The 22,437-nt window shown below is 47.6% G+C and overlaps 1 protein-coding gene across 1 annotated transcript; it reads left to right on the top strand.

The window, feature by feature from the left end:
• Positions 1-18,232: 18,232 nt before the first annotated feature.
• On the top strand, positions 18,233-20,737 carry LOC311124050 (uncharacterized protein; the record flags this gene model as incomplete). The annotated part of the gene is made up of 2 exons (XM_084198267.1): positions 18,233-20,341; positions 20,700-20,737. Exons 1-2 carry the CDS (start codon positions 19,018-19,020, stop codon positions 20,735-20,737), a joined length of 1,362 nt encoding a protein of 453 aa, XP_084054393.1. The 5' UTR covers positions 18,233-19,017.
• Between the last annotated feature and the right edge of the window lie 1,700 nt (positions 20,738-22,437).

Here is a 22,437-nt window from a genome sequence, read left to right as displayed (position 1 = left end):
GATACGGCTGAGTCAGAAGTGAGAGAGAGGGGAGGTCTGGATATGGCTGAGCCAGAGAAGAGAGAGAGGAGGTCTGGATACGGCTGAGCCAGAGAAGAGAGAGAGAGAGAGAGGGGAGGTCTGGATACGGCTGAGCCAGAGAAGAGAGAGAGAGAGAGAGGGGAGGTCTGGATACGGCTGAGCCAGAGAAGAGAGAGAGGAGGTCTGGATACGGCTGAGAGAGAGGAGGTGTGTATACGACTGAGCCAGAGAAGAGTGAGTGAGTGAGGAGGTCTGGGTACGGCTGTGTGTGACTGGAGTGGTGGTTTAGTCAGGGGAGATCAGGCTGCTGGCTGCGCTTAACCTCACACATGCCTGTCTCAGTTTGTGTGTTTCTGTTTGTGTTTATGTGCACGTTTGTCTGTGTTAGCGTACGTGTGTGTGTAGTAGTAGTAAGATGTTTTTATTGTCAGTGAAATGTGTTGTTTTACAGGGTCAGCCATAGTTGTACAGTGCCCCTGGAGCAAATCAGGGTTAAGTGCCTTGCTCAAGGGCACATCGACAGATTTTTTACTTTATCGGCTCGGTATTCAAACCAGCAACCTTTTGGTTACTGGCCCAACGCTCTAACCACTAGTCTACCTGGTTAGTGGTCCAACGCTCTAACCACTAGTCTACCTAGTTACTGGCCCAACGCTCTAACCACTAGGCTACCTGGTTGCTGGCCCAACGCTCTAACCACTAGCCTACCTGGTTACTGGCCCAACGCTCTCACCACTAGGCTACCTGGTTACTGGCCCAATGCTCTAACCACTAGCCTACCTGGTTACTGGCCCAACGCTCTAACCACTAGGCTACCTGGTTACTGGCCCAATGCTCTAACCACTAGCCTGTCTGGTTACTGGCCCAGCGCTCTAACCACTAGCCTGTCTGGTTACTGGCCCAGCGCTCTAACCACTAGCCTACCTGGTTACTGGCCCAATGCTCTAACCACTAGGCTACCTGGTTACTGGCCCAACGCTCTAACCACTAGGCTACCTGGTTACTGGCCCAACGCTCTAACCACTAGCCTACCTGGTTACTGGCCCAATGCTCTAACCACTAGGCTACCTGGTTACTGGCCCAACGCTCTAACCACTAGCCTACCTGCTGCCCGTCAAGCGCTCCGTCTTCCCTTTCTCAGATGTGGGCCACAGGCCAAAAAGAGAAGTGTGACTGAATCCTTACAAGACCCCATGTGCTAAACCATGTCCCCCATGTGTCAAGGTGTTCCAGCACTTCCACATGGTGTAGTTACCTCAGGACTCTCCTCCCATGCTGTAGTTACCTCAGATAATAATAATAATAATATGCCATTTAGCAGACGCTTTTATCCAAAGCGACTTACAGTCATGCGTGCATACATTTTTGTGTATGGGTGGTCCCGGGGATCGAACCCACTACCTTGGCGTTACAAGCGCCGTGCTCTACCAGCTGAGCTACAGAGGACCACCAGATCTCTCCTCCCATGCTGTAGTTACCTCAGATCTCTCCTCCCATGCTGTAGTTACCTCAGATCTCGTCTCTCAGAACACTCCTCTCAGAACACTCCTCCCATGCTGTAGGTACCTCAGAACACTCCTCTCAGAACACTCCTCCCATGCTGTAGATACCTCAGAACACTCCTCTCAGAACACTCCTCCCATGCTGTAGATACCTCAGAACACTCCTCTCAGAACACTCCTCCCATGCTGTAGGTACCTCAGAACACTCCTCTCAGAACACTCCTCCCATGCTGTAGGTACCTCAGAACACTCCTCTCAGAACACTCCTCCCATGCTGTAGGTACCTCAGAACTCTCCTCCCATGCTGTAGGTACCTCAGAACACTCCTCTCAGAACACTCCTCCCATGCTGTAGGTACCTCAGAACACTCCTCCCATGCTGTAGGTACCTCAGAACACTCCTCCCATGCTGTCTCAATGATCTTCTGTGTGTGTAGGCTACAATACAGCCAGGACTACATCTAGATGTACACTCACTGGCTTCGTTCCAAATGGCACCCTATTGCCTATATAGTGCACTACTTGTAACATGAGCCCTATGGGCCCTAGTCAAAAGTAGTGCTCTATATAGGGGATAGGATGCAATTTGGGATGTATCTCCTGAGTTGCTAATTTTGGGCTTCCACTCCAGTCTTTTGTGCAGTGATAACGTAAGCCTTGGTGCATAATATAATCTATTTTATGCAACTGTGGAGTGAAACAGGATTTAATAAATGTACCAGAGGGGTTGAATCTGACCTAGTAAATCACAATGCAGTTCTTCCCATATCAACAGCGCCCCCTGCTGGCTACACCTGGTACAATAGACAGGTGCACGGTACAGATGTGTGTCAGTCAGGATATTATTAGAGGGGATTGGGATGATATTCTCAGCAGATTTTTGAAACTCTTAAAAAGTTTTCTATTTTTCTTTTGTCTTTCTCTACCCTCCAAGTGAAGACTTGGACCAGCTTTCATACTGTGTTTCTTTATGAACAAGACATAAAAGGCTTTGATGCAGCAGTTTCCGGGAGTCGACAGAATGAAAACAACATCCCCATAGTAATGACTAATACACAGCAGTAGTTATTTTGAGGGGGGAGTTATCCACTTCCTTCCTACAATGTTGTAGTGTTCCTAAATGGAACAGTTGAGATTCTTAACACTAGGGGGAGATGTGGAGCTGTGGGATTCTGACATCAGGACGGAATGTTAGGAATGTCTCCGAGCCAAGCGCTTTGGAAGTGACAGGATATCCTACCACACAGCTGTTAGTTTAACACACACACACGTTTTTATTTTATTTTACTGGTCTCGGTATGACTTAATTTTCAATCCAACTGGTTTATTTTTACCCTGTAGAGACCCATGTATGCTGTCTCAGCTAATGTGAGAAGAAGTTTATATGAATTGAGTCGATACACTTAAATTGTGCAGCAATGGTCATTTGGGGACATAACCTAGTCCTAGCACCCTAGCCTGTTTCCACGGTGCCAGGCAGCTGTTGTTCTGAAACTCTGTTCCCAGCGTTGGCTGTGATTTTTCCAGTGGTGGTGTCAGTCTGAAACGCTCCCATTGTCTCAGTGCTTCAAGCCCTGGCAGCGTGGGCTGAAGGGGCGGGCTACTGGAAACATGAAGGACCCTCTATGGCCCTGCTTGTTATGATGTGAAAGGAGATGAGACCACAATGGCTGCATTCTGAGAGGGCTGAGCTGTAGTTGCACGGTTCACAGTGGGAAAACCTTGCGACTGTAGCTAGGCTATATCAGTTGAGGTAATTCACAAAGGACATTTTAAAAAGTAACAACGACGAGACACACTTTTGTAGGTAGGCCCCTCCCCCTCGCATGGTATTGGGCAGGGTTTCCCAAACTCGGTCCCGGGGCCCCACCTGGGTACACGTTTTGGTTTTTGCCCTAGCACTACACAGCTGATTCAGGGAAACCCTGGTATAGTGCACGTGTCAAACTCATTCCACGGAGGGCCAAGTGTCTTACATGCCATTACTTATGTATTCAGATTACTATTGTGGTTCTGAGTACAGTAGTATGTGCTTCAGTACATTGAGGTTTCTATGTTGTAGATAGACCTGTATAGCGGGCAATTATGGGGTAATGTGATTAAGCGGAGTTCATATCTGGGATATAGGCTATCATATCTTTTCCCGGTTTTACTTTAACCATTTAGCTGCTGGTCTCTAATATAGATGACTCACCTCAACATGGACACCTTTCCACTAGGGCTGGGACGATACCAGTCACAACATGGACACCTGTCCACTAGGGCAGGGACGATACCAGTCACAACATGGACACCTGTCCACTAGGGCCGGGACGATACCAGTCACAACATGGACACCTGTCCATTAGGGCCGTGACGATACCAGTCACAACATGGACACCTGTCCACTAGGGCTGGGACGATACCAGCCACAACATGGACACCTGTCCACTAGGGCAGGGATGATACCAGTCACAACATGGACACCTGTCCACTAGGGCCGGGACGATACCAGTCACAACATGGACACCTGTCCATTAGGGCCGTGATGATACCAGTCACAACATGGACACCTGTCCACTAGGGCCGGGATGATACCAGCCACAACATGGACACCTGTCCACTAGGGCCGGGACGATACCAGTCACAACATGGACACCTGTCCATTAGGGCCGTGACGATACCAGTCACAACATGGACACCTGTCCACTAGGGCTGGGACGATACCAGCCACAACATGGACACCTGTCCACTAGTGCAGGGATGATACCAGTCACAACATGGACACCTGTCCACTAGGGCCGGGATGATACCAGTTACAACATGGACACCTGTCCACTAGGGCCGGGACGATACCAGTCACAACATGGACACCTGTCCACTAGGGCCGGGACGATACCAGTCACAACATGGACACCTATCCACTAGGGCCGGGACGATACCAGTCACAACATGGACACCTATCCACTAGGGCCGGGACGATACCAGTCACAACATGGACACCTGTCCACTAGGGCTGGGACGATACCAGTCACAACATGGACACCTGTCCACTAGGGCTGGGACGATACCAGTCACAACATGGACACCTATCCACTAGGGCCGGAACGATACCAGCCACAACATGGACACCTATCCACTAGGGCCGGGACGATACCAGTCACAACATGGACACCTGTCCACTAGGGCTGGGACGATACCAGCCACAACATGGACACCTGTCCACTAGGGCCGGGACGATACCAGTCACAACATGGACACCTGTCCATTAGAGCCGTGACGATACCAGTCACAACATGGACACCTATCCACTAGGGCCGGGACGATACCAGTCACAACATGGACACCTGTCCACTAGGGCCGGGACGATACCAGTCACAACATGGACACCTGTCCACTAGGGCCGTGACGATACCAGTCACAACATGGACACCTATCCACTAGGGCTGGGACGATACCAGTCACAACATGGACACCTATCCACTAGGGCTGGGACGATACCAGTCACAACATGGACACCTGTCCATTAGGGCTGGGACGATACCAGTCACAACATGGACACCTATCCACTAGGGCTGGGACGATACCAGTCACAACATGGACACCTATCCACTAGGGCTGGGACGATACCAGTCACAACATGGACACCTGTCCACTAGGGCTGGGACGATACCAGTCACAACATGGACACCTGTCCACTAGGGCAGGGACGATACCAGGTTGTTAAAGGACCAAAGAGTTTGATCTGCTTCATGTTTTCATTTTTGCCATGGAAAAATATTGCAATACTGGTATCGTCACAGCCCTACTGTACAGTACACTGCACTTTCACTATCTCTCTGCCACACACACACACACACACACACACACACACACATTCACGCTCTTCACAGCTAGTGAATAATTAATGTCTCCCTCTCTCGGGGTCTCGGCTCTCTAATGATGTCTCCAGGGTACGTGTGTGTGTGTGTGTGTGTGTGTGTACGGGCTGTCAGAATGCGGTGCTGCTGTAGTGACAACTCGAGTCCCCCTGCCTGATAAATGTAGGAAGCTGGGGCCTCTCATCTCTCTGCCCTGGCCACAACATCCATCTGTCAGCTCACCTGAGACATTAGATCTACATTCTAGAACACTCCACTATGACTAGCAGAGCTGTTGTCACCCCCATGCACGACACGTGCACTCTGGGTGGAGACGTGAGCGTGCACGGTGGTGGGATCTGAATGCTGATGACCTACGGGAGGGAGGGAGGGAGAGCCGACCCAACATGGTTGCTTCTTGTTCTCATGTTCTGACTCATTCAACACCTTGATTCTCCTTCACAGTCACAACATTCTCACAGTGTGATGTGCCGCCAAAATGACTTCCTGTGCGTTGTGTTACACCCATTACGCTCCCCTACTCCAACTTCAGAGCTGGAATTCCACGGTGGGTCAATTCCCATGCCATACGCCTACCTGTGTGTGGGAGAATTTATTTGGCAATGCTACCCGTGAGTTACTCCACCCGCCAACATGTCATTGATTTGGAGGATGTTATTGGTTCAATGTGCTTGAATAATGCGTGGGTGTGCACATTTCAGCAGACATGCGTTCTGCCCTTAATGCATTTTCCTCAGCACATGTTCACACCAGTTGAGACGTGTATAGTGCCTACTTCACCTTGCTGTTGCTATGGACTTTCATTGGAGGAATACTAAACCATGTGCTTCTCTGCAGTCAATGCCTTGTGAACTAAGAGTAGTCTGTGGTCCCAAAGTGCTCCGACAGAGAGAGAGAGATCTAGAGACACAGAATGTAGGCCAGGTTTCATTTTGACATTGATACAAGCCATCAGATTACACTGTAGAAGTCACATAATGGAACTTAGAATTGAAAGGGAACTGGGGATAATTGGAATGAATATCGTCTAGATGAGACTTGGGTTGAAGGTAATGAGGACTGACTCGGTGAAAGACTGACCCCTGGATGGAGGGGAGGGGGGCTGAGCTGAGGATGAGGGAGAAAGAGGGGAGGTGAAGATCACTGTGCCCCTCTCTGACAGCTAGAGGGAGACACTATAATAATGGCTGATAGTCTACAGGAGATCCACCAGAGACAGCCAGTAGATTGGAGCCAAACCACCAACCAGCCAGATGACCAGGATAAACAACCCTTGTTCTGAATAGCCAAGAGTGTTTGAAGGAATGGATTAAGATGCAGTTTGCGATCTTTGACACATTGTATTATTGAGATAATAATCTGTTGCCCTGCCTGTTCTTTTGTATTGGAGAGGATCAGCATATGGTTAGTATTGTGGTCAGAGATTAGGGGGAGCCTGCTGGCACGGGTGTGTGTGTGTTTGTAAGGGGGTGTTTAGGGGCACACATGCCCCCCTCCTCCACCCCTCCCGCAGGGTGATCAGCAGCCTAGCCTGCCCTCCCCTGCCACAAGCTCCCCCTTCCCCATGGGCACGTGGTTGGCACACTCCCCTGGGGGACCCCTTGTTGCCAAGGCTCCACCCCCGCACCCCTCTGCCTGTTAAGAGCCAAACCAGCCGTGGCGTGCAGCCCCTAGACTGCGTCACCATAGTAACAGACCTGAGTCTGGGTTGGCGTGTCAAGGTGTCTGGTGTTGGTCTCTCTTCTCTCTCTCCATTTGTCTGCCCTCTTTTCTTTCTTTATTCATTCAGTGGTTCATTTGCTGCTCTCTCCCTCTCTCTCTCTTTCTGTCTCTCTCTCTCCCTCTCGCTCTCTCTCTCTCTCTCTCTCCCTCTCTGTCTCTCTCTCTGTCTCTCTCTCTGTCTCTCTCTCTCTCTCTCTCTCTCTCTCTCTCTCTCTCTCTCTCTCTCTCTCTCTCTCTCTCTCTCTCTCTCTCTCTCTCTGTCTCTCTCTCTCTCTCCCTCTGTCTCTCTCTCTCTCTCCCTCTGTCTCTCTCTCTCTCCCTCTGTCTCTCTCTCTCTCCCTCTGTCTCTCTCTCTCTCTTTTTGACCATCAATACCGATCATCTGGCCTCTGAGTCAGACGCATGTACACACACACACCCCGATGCTCTGTGTGTGTGTGTAGGGCTCTCTGGTGTGTCATCGTTTTGTTGTGCAGGACTCTTTTCTCATCAGCAGATAGGCCGACGCCCCCTGGTGCCTCCTTATTAATGCATTATGTACATGCTAAACATCTCATGAAAACTTAATCACCATATGAAGATGTTACAATCATCTGTAACCATACTGAGATATGTGGCCTTTGTGGGAAGATAGTGGCTGGGGAGAAGACCCTGAGAATCACAACATCATTTGTTGTCTGACTATTTAGCATAGGCCTAGGTTTTCAATCCAACCCTGTTCCTGGAGAGATACCTTCCTGTAGGTTTTAAATCCAACCCTGTTCCCGGAGAGATACCTTCCTGTAGGTTTTCAATCCAACCCTGTTCCTGGCGAGAAACCTTCCTGTAGGTTTTCAGTCCAACCCTGTTCCTGGCGAGAAACCTTCCTGTAGGTTTTAAATCCAACCCTGTTCCTGGCGAGAAACCTTCCTGTAGGTTTTAAATCCAACCCTGTTCCTGGCGAGAAACCTTCCTGTAGGTTTTTAGTCCAACCCTGTTCCTGGAGAGATACCTTCCTGTAGGTTTTCAGTCCACCCTGTTCCTGGAGCGATACCTTCCTGTAGGTTTTCAATCCAACCCTGTTCCTGGCGAGAAACCTTCCTGTAGGTTTTTAGTCCAACCCTGTTCCTGGAGAGATATCTTCCTGTAGGTTTTCAGTCCACCCTGTTCCTGGAGAGATACCTTCCTGTAGGTTTTCAGTCCAACCCTGTTCCTGGAGAGATACCTTCCTATAGGTTTTCAGTCCAACCCTGTTCCTGGAGAGATACCTTCCTGTAGGTTTTCAGTCCAACCCTGTTCCTGGAGAGATACCTTCCTGTAAGTTTTCAATCCTACCCTGTTCCTGGAGAGATACCTTCCTGTAGGTTTTCAATCCAACCCTGTTCCTGGAGAGATACCTTCCTGTAGGTTTTCAATCCAACCCTGTTCCTGGAGAGATACCTTCCTGTAGGTTTTCAACCCAACCCCAGTTGTAACTAACCTGAATCAGTTTATCAACCAGCTAATTATTAGAAGCAGGTGCATTAGATTAGGGTTGGAGAGAAACCCTATAGGATGGTAGCTCTCCGGGATCAGGGTTGGAGAGAGAACCTACAGGACAGTAACTCTCCAGGAACAGGGTTGGAGAGAGAACCTAGAGGACAGTAACTCTCCAGGAACAGGGTTGGAGAGAACCTATAGGATGGTAGTTCTCCAGGAACAGGGTTGGAGAGAACCTATAGGATGGTAGTTCTCCAGGAACAGGGTTGGAGAGAACCTATAGGATGGTAGTTCTCCAGGAACAGGGTTGGAGAGAACCTATAGGATGGTAGTTCTCCAGGAACAGGGTTGGAGAGAACCTATAGGATGGTAGTTCTCCAGGAACAGGGTTGGAGAGAACCTATAGGATGGTAGTTCTCCAGGAACAGGGTTGGAGAGCCCTGGGCTAGAGCATGTCTTTGATAATACCTTACTTTTGTAATGAAATCTTCCTGGGAGGTAGGCTAACCTAGGCCTAGTTGTGTTAGAACTGGTTGTGTCGACTGTCTGGAGGCTTGTCTGGACTGGTGGAACATGTTCATGCAATTGTGTTTGTGCCATTTAACTTAAGTGTGAATAAATGACTGATTTGATGTGAATAAATGAATGAATTAACACTGAATTGTATTTTCCCCCCCTTTTTCTATGTTCACTTTGGCTTCTCTGCCCGGGCTGGCTCTCATCACAGGTAAGACAGAATTTCTCCATTTGACAACAGAAAATGTATATGGCACAACAGCTAGTCCTGGAGTGACCACATGGTGGCGCTGTTATAAGACAGGAAGTTAAAAGCATTAGCTCTGTTTGTCCATGAATATGTCATGCTTTGTCAAGACACAAAACACACTGGAATATTAGACTATTACAGCATTTTTACCTGTGTGAGAGAGAGAGAGAGAACGTAAGAGTGCCTATTTGTGTGCTTGTGTGTGCGACTGCATTCATGCCTGTAGTATGTTCATGCCAGTAGGTGTGTGTGTCGGTACCTGTGTGTGTGGTGTATTGTGTGTGCCTGTGTTCGTTACAGTGTCCGTGTAGTGTGTGTGTAGTGTGTGTGTGTGTGCCAGCCAGCAGGGTGCGTGCTCCTCTCTACTAACTGACCCATTTCCAGGCCTCTTGGGGGAGGATGAAAGACAACATGGGGTTTCTCTCTCCCTGAATTACTCCCTGGCTCTTTGATGAGAGTCACCCAGCACTCACTACTAGTAGCAAAACTGCTGTGTTTTAACAGTGATGATGGAGTACCAGGCAGCACACATACATGTACGATGCCACACAAGGGACACTAACACAGCTATTTGATTAATGGCAGTTTGCCGGATGTGAGTTTGGTTAGTATGTTATTAAAAGACACACCCCTGTTTTATTGATTTGGTGTGTGTGTGTGCGTGCGTGCGTGCGTGCGTGCGTGCGTGCGTGCGTGCGTGCGTACGCACCTCGTATAATCAGTCCTGTCTCTGCACTGCTGTCTGTAGAATGGGCTGTCCTATACATATTTCATGTGTGCAGCAAAGTGAGAGGGAGAATGTGTGGGTAGAAGGGACTTGTCAGACATGCATGGGAGGGGAGGGGTGTGGCTAGAGGGGAGGGGTGTGGCTAGAGAGAATGCTAAAAGGCCAGGTCTATTTCCCCAGTGCTGCATGGCCAGTTCCCATTGGGTCTGGTAGAACCTCCTGATCCTAGTAACAGCACTGACCCACTAAACTCCTTTCCTCCTTCCCTCCCAATCAACTTGGACTTACTATTCAGCCATAAGGAAGGCAGCCGGGCCGCCTGCCCTGGGAGGCGAGCGTTCAGGGATGAACGCACACACACAAGTCCTCCTAGAAGACATTATGCATCACTTTACTATTTTTGCAACGTTTCTAGCTATGGCTATTTAGGTTATTCATCATCATAGCCTCGCTCCAACCCTGCCCTGTAGTAGACATATGTCTCTGGAGGGTGGTGATGGTGTGATACTGAGGGAAGAGGGAGGGTGGGGAAGAGGAGGAAGCTGAATGAACCATGGCTGTTGGCAGTGATAAGGCTCCACTCCAGGGAGTTGTAGAGGATTAGGGTCTATACGGGCCCGTTGAAAGACCTTATTAGTGGCCCTAACAGATCGTCTGTCCCATACACATGCCACGGGACTCTGTTGGACCAATTATCCCTGTCCCTAGGGGTGTGTGTGGGGTGGTATGTGTTTGTGTTTGTTCATTTGCTTCAAGAATGGTAGGTTGCTGACTCTTCAGTTTTAGCCTATCAAGGGACAGTGTTTTCTATTTGATTTAGGCAGTATTTCCTCTCTCCCGTTCTCTCTCCCTTTCTCTCTCCCTTAATCTCTGTCTGTTTTTCTTTCTCTCCCCTCCCTCCCTCCCTCCCTCCCTCCCTCCCTCCCTCCCTCCCTCCCTCCCTCCCTCCCTCCATTCCTCTCCCATGTTTTACACTCTTCTCCACACTGCTCTGTTCTCTTGGTTTAGTGTTCTGTCTCAATCTCTCAATTACCTCGCAGCCCGAGTTAACAATGCAGAGCGGTGTATTGGTTCTGCACGCTGCACCTGTGTTGTCGTACACACACACACAGTGTCCCTATCAGGCTCTGACATGGAGGAACATTCCCAACCCTGGGCTAATCAAACGTCCGTCTCCGGGCTACTAGAGCTGTCTGCTAAAGTGGGATTTTCTCACTAAGCCTTTTATCTGAGATGAAAGTCTCACTCCCAAGGGCTGCCGCCGCACCGTGGAGTTTTAATGCTCACACACACACACAGAGAGAGAGAGAGAGAGAGAGAGAGAGAGAGAGAGAGAGAGAGAGAGAGAGAGAGAGAGAGAGAGAGAGAGAGAGAGAGAGAGAGAGAGAGAGAGAGAGAGAGAGAGAGAGAGAGAGAGAGAGAGAGAGAGAGAGAGAGAGAGAGAGAGAGAGAGACTGCTCTAGACTAGTGTCTGACTGGCTCAGTAACGCTACGTTTCTCAAGAAACCACGATGCACTCCAAGTCAGCTTTTTTTTTTTTAAAGACGTGCACAGTTAGAATTGAAGACAATCACACAAGTATGTGGACACATTCCATCTCATTCCAAAATCATGGCCATTAATATGGAGTTGGTACCCCTTTGCTGCTACAACAACCTCCACTCTTCTGGGAAGGCTTTCCACTAGATGTTGGAACATTGCTGTGGGGACTTGCTTCCATTCAGCCACAAGCATTTGTGAGGTCGGGCACTGATGTTGGGCGATTAGGCCTGGCTCACAGTCGGTGTTCCAATTCATCCTAAAGGTGTTCAATGGAGTTGAGGTCAGGGCTCTGTGCAGGCCAGTTAAGTTCTTCCACACCGATTTCGATAAACCATTTCTGTATGGACCTCGCTTTGTGCACGGGGACATTGTCATGCTGAAACAGGAAAGGGCCTTCCCCAAACTGTTGCCACAAAGTTGGAAGCACAGAATCGTCTAGAATGTCATTGTATGCTGTAGCGTTAAGATTTCCCTTCACTGGAGCTAAGGGGCCTAGCCTGAACCGTGAAAAACAGCCCCATACCATTATTCCTCCTCAACCAAACTTTACATTTAGGCACTATGCATTCGGGCAGGTAGCGCTCTCCTGGCATCCGCCAAACCCAGATTCGTCCGTCGGACTTCCAGATGGTGAAGTGTGATTCATCACTCCAGAGAACGTGTTTCCACTGCTCCAGAGTCCAATGGCAGCGAGCTTTACACCACTCCAGCCGAAGCTTGGCATTGCGCATGGTGATATTAGGCTTGTGTGTTGCAGCTGGGCCATGGAAACCCATTTCATGGAGCTCCCAACGAACAGATCTTGTGCTGACGTTGCTTCCAGAGGCAGTTTGGAACTCGGTAGTGTGTTGCAAACGAGGACAGACGATTTTTACACGCTTCAGCACTCGGCAGTCCCGTTCTGTGAGCTTGTGTGGTCTACCACTTTGCGGCTGAGCAGTTGTTGCTCCTAGATGTTTCCACTTCACAATAACAACACTTGGAGTTGACCGGGGCAGCTCTAGCAGGGCAGAAATTTGAAGGACTGACTTGTTGGAAAGGTGGCATCCTTTGATGGTGCCACGTTCAAAGTCACTGAGCTCTTCAGTACGGGCCATTCTACTGCCAATGTTTGTCTATGGAGATTGCATGGCTGTGTGCTCAATTTCATTCACCTGTCAGCAACGGGTGTGGCTGAAATAACCAAATCCATTAATTTGAAGGAATGTCCACATACTTTTGGCCATACGTTTAGTGTATTTGGTACTTTATCTAAAACCGTCAATCTGTCCGTTTTAATATAGAAGATGACTTTTGCTGAGCTTTGGGATACGTCACACATACAGCTCATCATAGATGTATTTTTCACTACATTGTTCACTGACGCTGTTAACATTCCCAAAGAAGAAGTGCGTACTATATTGTGGTGGAGGGCATAGAGTACACTCCTGCCTAGAGGACAGGTGTGCCACTCCCGTCCCCCCATCCTCTCAACTCTCTTCCTTCTCTTGCACACTTCAAACATTATTTAATTGAGTCAGCTTTCATGGTCTGGGCTGCAATTATCAAACCCCTTTGTCTTTCAAGACCATGAATAAGTACAGCACAGTCTGTACTGTCAGAGAATCCACGCACACACACACACACACACGCACACACGCACACACACACACACACACACACACGCGCTTTGAGATGTATATATTTGTATTGTTTCAGCATGCATACCACCAACTGCGCTGTGGATGTGTGCTCCAATTGTGGTATTTGGGAGAGATTAGGCCTAGACCCAACCCTGTGTTCTCAGATAAGAGGGGGAGACGACGTAATCCTCCACAAGTCAAAAAATATCTAAAGTGCTTTGAGCACGTTTGGAATTGTGAGTCAGATTAATTTTAGATTATGTAACATTGCAAAAAAGTAATGTTTGACAAAGTGGCTGTGAAAGTCATTACGTTGCTTGGCTGCAGTGTAGATTGTGGTGTCCTGTCAGTATAACAGTTTAATGGAAGAAACATCAGGCTCCTGATATTGTCGTCACTGACCATGCTGTTGTCTTGGAACTCAAATGGTGAATTTCCAATCTGCCAAAATGCTGAGAATTGATTCAAACTAGACTTCAGGTACTGCATGCAGATGGCAGCATTGTCACAATAGCAGGTCACTCTGTTACTTTCTGCATCAGGCTGCTTTTCTGTTGTAGAACACCTGCAGTCACAGGTTCATGGTAGCGACTAGCTTAATAAGTGAAATACATATTTAATATCCTATTTTTTTAAATGATTTAGGCCTAATAAAATATTTATGCTTGAGTCACTGGCCTATCGGTTGTTTTTACACCCCTCTTGAGGTGTCTAGCTGCTTGTGACAGCCGGGGCTTGGGCTGTGATAAAGGTGTGACGAGGTGGGCCTCCCGAGTGGCGCAGTGGTCTAAGGCGCTGCATCGCAGTGCTAGCTGTGTCACTAGAGATCCTGGTTCGATTCCAGACCCATGGGGCGGCGCACAATTGGCCCAGCGCCGTCCAGGGTAGGGGAGGGTTTGGCTGGCAGGGATGTTCTTGTCCCATCGCGCACTAGCGACTCCTGTGGCGGGCCGGGCACAGTGCACGCTGACTCGGTCGCCAGCACATTGGTGTGGCTGGCTTTCGGGTTAAGCGGGCAAGAAGCAGTGCGGTTGGGTTGTGTTTCGGAGGACGCACGACTCTCGACCTTCGCCTCTCCCGTGTCCGTACGGGAGTTGCAGCGATGGGACAAGACGGTAGCTACCAATTAGATACCACGAAATTGGGGAGAAAAAGGGGGTAAAATACCAACAAAGAAAACAAAAAAATAGTGTAATGAGGTGTGTTTGAAGTCAGTCGGTTCTTTGCAGACAATATGGTTGGGTGTATAATGCACCTTCTCTCTCTGCCTGGCTGCCACGTGGGAGTGTTCACCGCTCATCCAATAGGTTTAAATCTCTTCAGTTATTTCAGAGCTGAACGATCGCCAGGCTAGAGGCTGGTGGGACTGGAGCGAGTTCTCGCTGTCAAAATGGCAGCGGTTGCAGTGATGTAGAAAAGTGCAATTTAAAAATAACCTTTTATGCAAGCTTTTTAAAGCTAGCAATCAAACCAATCAATTCAATTTTGTGTTTCTTATGTCGGTTAGAAATATGCTATGTGACCTCGAAATACACTGGTTTGGAGGCATTGATCAAGCTGTAGGCTTCGCCTGACTGGACCTATTGATGTTCTATAGGGTTATTTTCCTCTCTTCAATAAAAGTGAGGAGGTGGATAGAGGGGAATGAATGGACTAGCAGGGGGAAAGATGAAGACGCCATGGGAGGTGTGTGTGTGTGTGTGTGTGTGGACACAGGGCATATAGGAGCTGATCAGCCTTCTGTAATCTCCCTTCATCTAAATAACGATCCATAAAATATCAGGCAGAGAGAAGTTGAAAGCGAAAGGAAGGCGAGGGGGATTTAGGGTTGAGATAAGGAAGGTAATCTCCAACACCACCACCTTCCCTTGAGACCAGGGAAGAGGCTGGGGAAACTGGGAGAGAAAGGGGGAGGGAGGGGGGAGTGGAGAAATGGAGAGGTGGGGAGAGAGCGGGGAAAGGGTGAGGGGAGGAGAGAGCGTAAGGGAGAGGGGAAAGGGAGAGGATGAAAAAGTTGCTGCCTGGAGGCTGGGAGAAGTGCTGAATTGAAAATGGTGTGTATGACTGCCAAGGTGTGACGGCTCTATTACATGCTGACCAAAACGCCCGCGTTACGGGAGCGTTGCAAAATAAATGTACACATGCACGTTATTCAGTCATTTCATCCAAACTGCTCGTGCGCGTCAACGGACGTCTGTGTAGCCAGGCGGTAAAATAGAACTTGGTTCTATTTTAGACTCTTGACGTGCTGCAAGTCCCGCCTCTCCCATCTACTTTTACGAGTACATACCCACGTGGGTGATTTGAAAAATGAACGAGATCCACACTGAACGAGGTCCACACAAAATGAACGAGGTCCAGTTGGTGGCGGTAATGCACATTAAAGTTGGTTGCCAACTGCCATATAAGATCCACAGAAGAAGAATGAACGAGGAGAGATTCATCAAAGAAAACGAGCTAAAAATGAACAAGGTTTCCCCTTTTATCTGTGGATGAATTGCCAGAGTAGAGAGCACACGATTTTGTGTGACTTAAAATGGGTCAAAGTTCTACAAAGATTCAGCAAAAATTAGCTAGCAACAACAAGCTAGCTAAATGTCCATGAATGTTTCATGTGTGTTTTGACCTCTCCCCAAATTAAAATAGTTGGTAAAACAAGGTTGTCCACTGTCGGCATATCTATTTATTATGGCCATCGAAATGTTAGCTATTAAAATCAGATCCAACTATAATATAGAGGGGCTAGAAATCCAGGGCTTAACAACAAAGGTGTCATTGTATGCTGACGACTCAAGTTTCCTCTTAAATCTGCAATCTGGATCCCTGCACAGCCTCATGCAATCTGGATCCCTGCACAGCCTCATAGAGTATCTAGAACTGTGCAAAAAAATACTACTTTGACATTACCGTGTAGTTGACCTATAAAATGGTCTGATGTTGAAGTGGACATACTCTGTATTCATATCCCTAAAGAAGTAAAGGAACTCACTACAACAAATTTCAACAGAAAGTTAGCAAAAATAGATAAGATCTTGCTACCATGGAAAGGTAAATACCTATATTTGTGGAAAAATCACCCTGATTAATTATTTTGTCATATCCCAGTTTACCTATTTACTTATGGCCCTGCTTACCCCAAACAATTTGTGTTTTAAATTATTATAGCAAAAAATATTTAACTTTTTTTGGAACGGCAAGCCAGACAAAATTAAACGTGCTTATTTATATCATGAATAATAATGAAAATTATGAAATATGAAAGCATTAAACCTCTCTCACTAAAGGCATCAGTCATACAATAGTCATACTTAAACCCAAACTGGTTTTCCAGTAGATTAGTAAGAATGTCTCTCCCCTTGTTCAAAAATGGCCCTTTTCAATTTATCCAGATTACAACCTCTCACTTTCAGTTAATTGAAAACGGAACCTTTTTCAAAATATCGCCTTTTCTAAAACAAACCATACAAATCTGGTTGCAATTCCAGTTTCATCCTCCAGAAAAGACAGAACAAATATTACAACAAATATTATGGTTAAATTGAAATATACTAATTGATTAAAAAAAAAGATTTTTATAATGATCTTTTGATAATTAAATTATGAATAGGAAAGGTGATGTTATGTCACATGTGCAGTTAACAAACATATATGGAAATGTCTGCCATTTACTAAAGACCAAAATTGGCACACAAAAAAATGTCATAAATAATACAAATTACTACTGTAAAAAAATAAAATGGCATGTATGTAAAATGTGTGGAGAATGTTCATGTAACAACCAAATAAAGTTTTTTTAAAATGTTTTTATAATATATCTATATATTGGTGGTCCTCTGTAGCTCAGCGAGCACGGCGCTTGTAACGCCAAGGTAGTGGGTTCGATCCCCGGGACCACCCATACACAAAAATGTATGCACGCATGACTGTAAGTCGCTTTGGATAAAAGCGTCTGCTAAATGGCATATTATTATTTTTTATTATTATTATTATTATTAGTTGGTTCACAGTTGGTTTTGGTATATTTAACCTGCTTGTCATGAACGCGTCTGTTGGGGATAGACAAAATCAACGTACGCGCGGAGTCGGTTTGGTCAGGAAGTTAGTTGTGATGTACAGTAGTTTAGCTAAGTGCATGCCAAACTATGATTCTAACCGTGAATGATTGGACCGTATCAATGAGCATATTCGATAAGGGTTCACTTTTAACAATTCTTCTCAAGGACTGTACCCAGTTATATCAGTGGTTTGTTTTGGGTATGTTTTCTTTGGAGACTTATTTTTCAGGCTTCTGCCAAATTGGTTGACTAGACTAACCTTGAAGCAATAAAAATAAAATCTGCAATGTCCAAACAATATCTCTCGGGCAGTGGGCACAGCTCTTTTGCATATTCGAGTGTTTGGAATTAATGTTATCAGTTTGTGGTCATTGTTATCGTTCCATAGTTTCACTTTTTCATAATATCACTTTCGTTATTCCTTGTGGCGGTAGTAGTATAGATGGGGCAGACCAGGTGGGTTTAAAGATCCTGATAGACAGAGAGAATAGCACAAGCCACTCCCCTAAATGAGAACCACAGAGATGCTGCAAATCCTGGAGTGGAGTTTTCCAAATGTTTGTTTTGAGCAACCTGATAGCCTTGTGTTTATAACCGTGTCCAAACGACCTTGAATGAATGTGAAATCAATGCCACAATGTCTCATTTCCTCCCGGTGGATGGTTTATCTCTGAATGAACCAGTCTGTTCTTTGTAGGCATATATTTTGCTGCTGTGGTTCTCGGATATACAGTATAAGCATAGTTCATATGTAAATACACAGTTGTTACACATATTTGAAATTCTTAATTGAAACGAGGCCTGTGCGATCCGAAATTACTAGTAATACCTGAATAAACCGTTTTGAAAAGCCAGCAATCCCAGTCTGGGAATTCGTTCCATTCCATGTTTGAATACGCTTCGTGTTTTGCTTCCAATCCGCCGTTCTTGCTGGATGATCCGTGTCCCTCTGGAGTGTGAAGTGAGGAGAGAGCTGGATATGGGACGGTGGCTACGTTTCCCCGCGTTCTCAAGATAACCGTGTGTGAGAGAGGGATTGTGGAAGCTTGGTTCTGGCTGTAAATTCCCCCCATTTGAATCACAATCGGACACACTGGGGTTGAAAACAAAACCACTAAATCAATGTTAGCCTGGCAAGCTGGCTTCGCTGCGGGAGATGCGCGCGAACACAATGGGAGACAACGCACTCACTTCGCTTGGAGGAATACAGCGTTGCAATAATATTATTCTACAATAATGGGAATACTGTCGTGGTGGATCTTGAAGCAATATACCCGGACTCTCTGTTGCCTGAACCCAGGATATTTATAGATTTGTTTGCTGTGAAAACAAATTACTCTGTAAGCGACTCCAGTCTGGGAAGGAACCGTGGGCATTTTTTGCACAAGCGATGCATTTTAAGAGGGAGAGAAGCCGGACATGCCCTAAATGAAGACTGTGCTTGTTTGGTTGCTACATTACATTTGTTGCCAGTTTATAAATCCACCGGGATGTGAAAGGAATTTATTTCCGGCGTCGAATTCTCATGCCTTTTTGCACATCTTGATTATTTTAGTAGTATAACTAATTTGATATAGTAATCGTTTAATTGTAGTATTATTACAAATAGCCTACTATTACTTCCTTATTATTAGACGACATCAAAGGACCAGTGTCAGGAAGTCATTTTCCCGTTCAAAGTAACGTCTGGCCCACTCGTGTAGCCTATTCAGTAGCCCCTATTTCAGTTCATGTCCCTAGAGAATGTACCTTCTTGACGGTAATTGCGAAAGGATGGAACGAGGAACGCCACAAAGGAAAACAGTGTACCGGATCTCTCTCACCTTGGTAAAGAAAGAGAGCTTGGAGGAGGAGGATGGTGTTAGCTGCGGGAGCTCGGGACCACGACGTCTCGAGAACCCCAAAGTGGGCGCTTACCGTCGCGAGGTCTCCTCGGAGCTCCAGAGGAGTTGTCTGCTGGAAGAGCTGAAAGAAGTCGAGGATGAAAGCGACGAGTTCCACTCACACAATAACTACATGAGAAATTTCAGGACATTCAGCACAGGACAATTAGAAATGGGAAGGCTTAAAATTAAAAAGAAGGCTCATCAGTTACATAAAGAGTTAAAGGAAACGGCCACTAGCCCCTCCACAGAGCACGGAAACAACAGCCAGGCCTCAGAGAACACTACGGCCTCAGAGAAGACTATGTCACCACAGAGTCAGAAGAAATCACAGGGGATAAGCTGGACACAGGAAAGCTCAGAAACTGACTTGAGGCTTAAAGGGGATATTTGCACTGAGACTGAAAAAACCTTGCGAACATCTGCTGCCAATGGGGAGAATGGGAGTGCTGATAAGAAGAAAAGGCTTCTGAAAGCCAAGAGCACAGAGGAGAAGGGCAGTGATGCTCTAACTAATGGGGACGGGGTTAAGGACAAGTTGTGTGCATCCAAAAGTAACGGGAAAGCCGCCAAGGCCTCTCCCGAGACCCCGCCACTGAAGAGGCACCCCAGCCTGCTTCGCCGGAGCTTCAGTTTCCGCCACTGGACGGGTGGCGAACTGCTCCGCATCCGGGCCCTCTCCAAAGACAAGCACCACAGCAGCTCCGGGTGCATCGGCCGCGGAGACGGATCAGCCGGGGACGACAACCAGACCCCCCAGCCCACAGTCCTCCAGAACCCGGCTTACGATGAGACGGGACCGCCTAAACGAAACACGTTAGAAGTCGGGGCTGTCCTCAACAAGACTGACTCGATGACTGAGCTGAGCCGCTGGGAACGAGCGAAAGGCAAAAACCGCACATTGGACAACAGCGACCTGCTCACTCTTTCGATGAAGAGTGTGTCGGAGAAGGAGGGGTTTCTGCGTGGCACCGGTGCCCGCTCCAGTGGCTCGGACCGTCGGCTGGTCAGGTTTTTCAGCGGTATCTTCTCCAGGAAGGATGGAGGGAGGATGTCTACCTCCACTCCGGTGGGCAGCCCCAGCACTAACCGCTCCCTGAGGAAGGGGAAGAGGGGTGGTCTCATGGCCTACTCCCAGTCCAGCACAGAGAGTGTTAACGGAGGAGGAGGCCTGTCATCAGAGGGTAAAGGATGCTTTTTTCTTTATACACATACACACATTCACACACACCAGTTGTAGCTACGGTGTCCTTTCAGATATGCTCAGAAGGGTCTATGGGTTGTTTTTGGCCTGCGCCTCTCTCTCTCTCCCCTCTCTCTGCCTCTCTCTCTCTCTCCCACCTCTCACAGCCTCTCTCTCCCCTCTCTCTGCCTCTCTCTCTCCCCCCTCTCACAGCCTCTATCTCTCTACCCTCTCTCTGCCTCTCTCCCCCCTCTCTCTGCCTCTCTCCCCCCTCTCTCTCTCTACCCTCTCTCTGCCTCTCTCTCTCTACCTTCCTCTCCATCTCTCCCTCTCTCTCTCCGTCTCTCTGCTGTTTGTAGAGCTGAGGGGTGAAGGGCCAGGATACTTCTCTGTTTGATGGTAGAAGACCATTATTTGTTTAGGACAGGAGGGTGACGTTTCTCCTGTCTCTCTGATGCCTGCTGCTGTCGTTTGTCTTTCATTATAGTCTAGTGCTGTTGTCAGAGGTTCATATAGTCTAGTGCTGTTGTCAGAGGTTCATACAGTCTAGTGCTGTTGTCAGAGGTTCATACAGTCTAGTGCTGTTGTCAGAGGTTCATACAGTCTAGTGCTGTTGTCAGAGGTTCATACAGTCTAGTGCTGTTGTCAGAGGTTCATACAGTCTAGTGCTGTTGTCAGAGGTTCATACAGTCTAGTGCTGTTGTCAGAGGTTCATACAGTCTAGTGCTGTTGTCAGAGGTTCATACAGTCTAGTGCTGTTGTCAGAGGTTCATACAGTCTAGTGCTGTTGTCAGAGGTTCATACAGTCTAGTGCTGTTGTCAGAGGTTCATACAGTCTAGTGCTGTTGTCAGAGGTTCATACAGTCTAGTGCTGTTGTCAGAGGTTCATATAGTCTAGTGCTGTTGTCAGAGGTTCATATAGTCTAGTGCTGTTGTCAGAGGTTCATATAGTCTAGTGCTGTTGTCAGAGGTTCATATAGTCTAGTGCTGTTGTCAGAGGTTCATATAGTCTAGTGCTGTTGTCAGAGGTTCATATAGTCTAGTGCTGTTGTCTGAGGTTCATATAGTCTAGTGCTGTTGTCAGAGGTTCATATAGTCTAGTGCTGTTGTCTGAGGTTCATATAGTCTAGTGCTGTTGTCTGAGGTTCATATAGTCTAGTGCTGTTGTCTGAGGTTCATATAGTCTAGTGCTGTTGTCAGAGGTTCATATAGTCTAGTGCTGTTGTCAGAGGTTCATATAGTCTAGTGCTGTTGTCAGAGGTTCATATAGTCTAGTGCTGTTGTCAGAGGTTCATACAGTCTAGTGCTGTTGTCAGGGTTGTCTGTGGCTTGTAGGGAGGCTGGCAGTTCTTCAGTCTATCTACATCTGTGAGGGAAAAAATATGCAGCTGGCACAAACATGAAGAGAAGGATGTTTTAATCCATAGCTACCTACTGATTCATCTGCTTGCTTTATCACACACACACACACACACACACACACACACACACACACACACACACACACACACACACACACACACACACACACACACACACACACACACACACACACACACACCTCTGCATCCTCTTCCACTTGTGGAAAGTGTGATATGATAGAGGAAGTGTGTTGTTCCATTCAGACCTGCCAACTCACTTTAGTCTTCCTCTGCCTATATGGCCAGAGGCTCTCTGACTGGCTGGATGGCTAACTGCAGATCCCCTAAAAGCATCAGTCTCTTGACTCCCTGTATTGTTACTGGCCAGTTCCCTCTTCAAGGGGGTCTCAGGAATTCCGGCAATGTGGAAGCCCCCCTAGCCCTATCAGGGATGGTGTCATCGAAGTCCATTAAGTCTCCCTCTGGCCCCACCCACATCCTCGCCCAACACCCAACCACACCTCCCTCCAGCCCCACCAACACCCTAACCCAACACCCAGCCCCACCTCCCTCTGGCCTCACCCACACCCTAACCCAACACCCAGCCCCACCTCCCTCTGGCCCCACCCTAACCCAACACCCAACCCCACCTCCCTCTGGCCCCACCCACACCCTAACCCAACACCCAGCCCCACCTCCCTCTGGACCCACCCAAACCCAACACCCAACCCCACCT

This window comes from Coregonus lavaretus (genome assembly GCF_964263955.1).
Source record: "Coregonus lavaretus genome assembly, contig: HAP1_SCAFFOLD_1274, whole genome shotgun sequence".
Classification (NCBI taxonomy): Eukaryota; Metazoa; Chordata; class Actinopteri; order Salmoniformes; family Salmonidae; genus Coregonus; species Coregonus lavaretus.
Note: the sequence above shows the minus strand (reverse complement) of the source record. Positions and strands in the feature narration are given on the sequence as shown.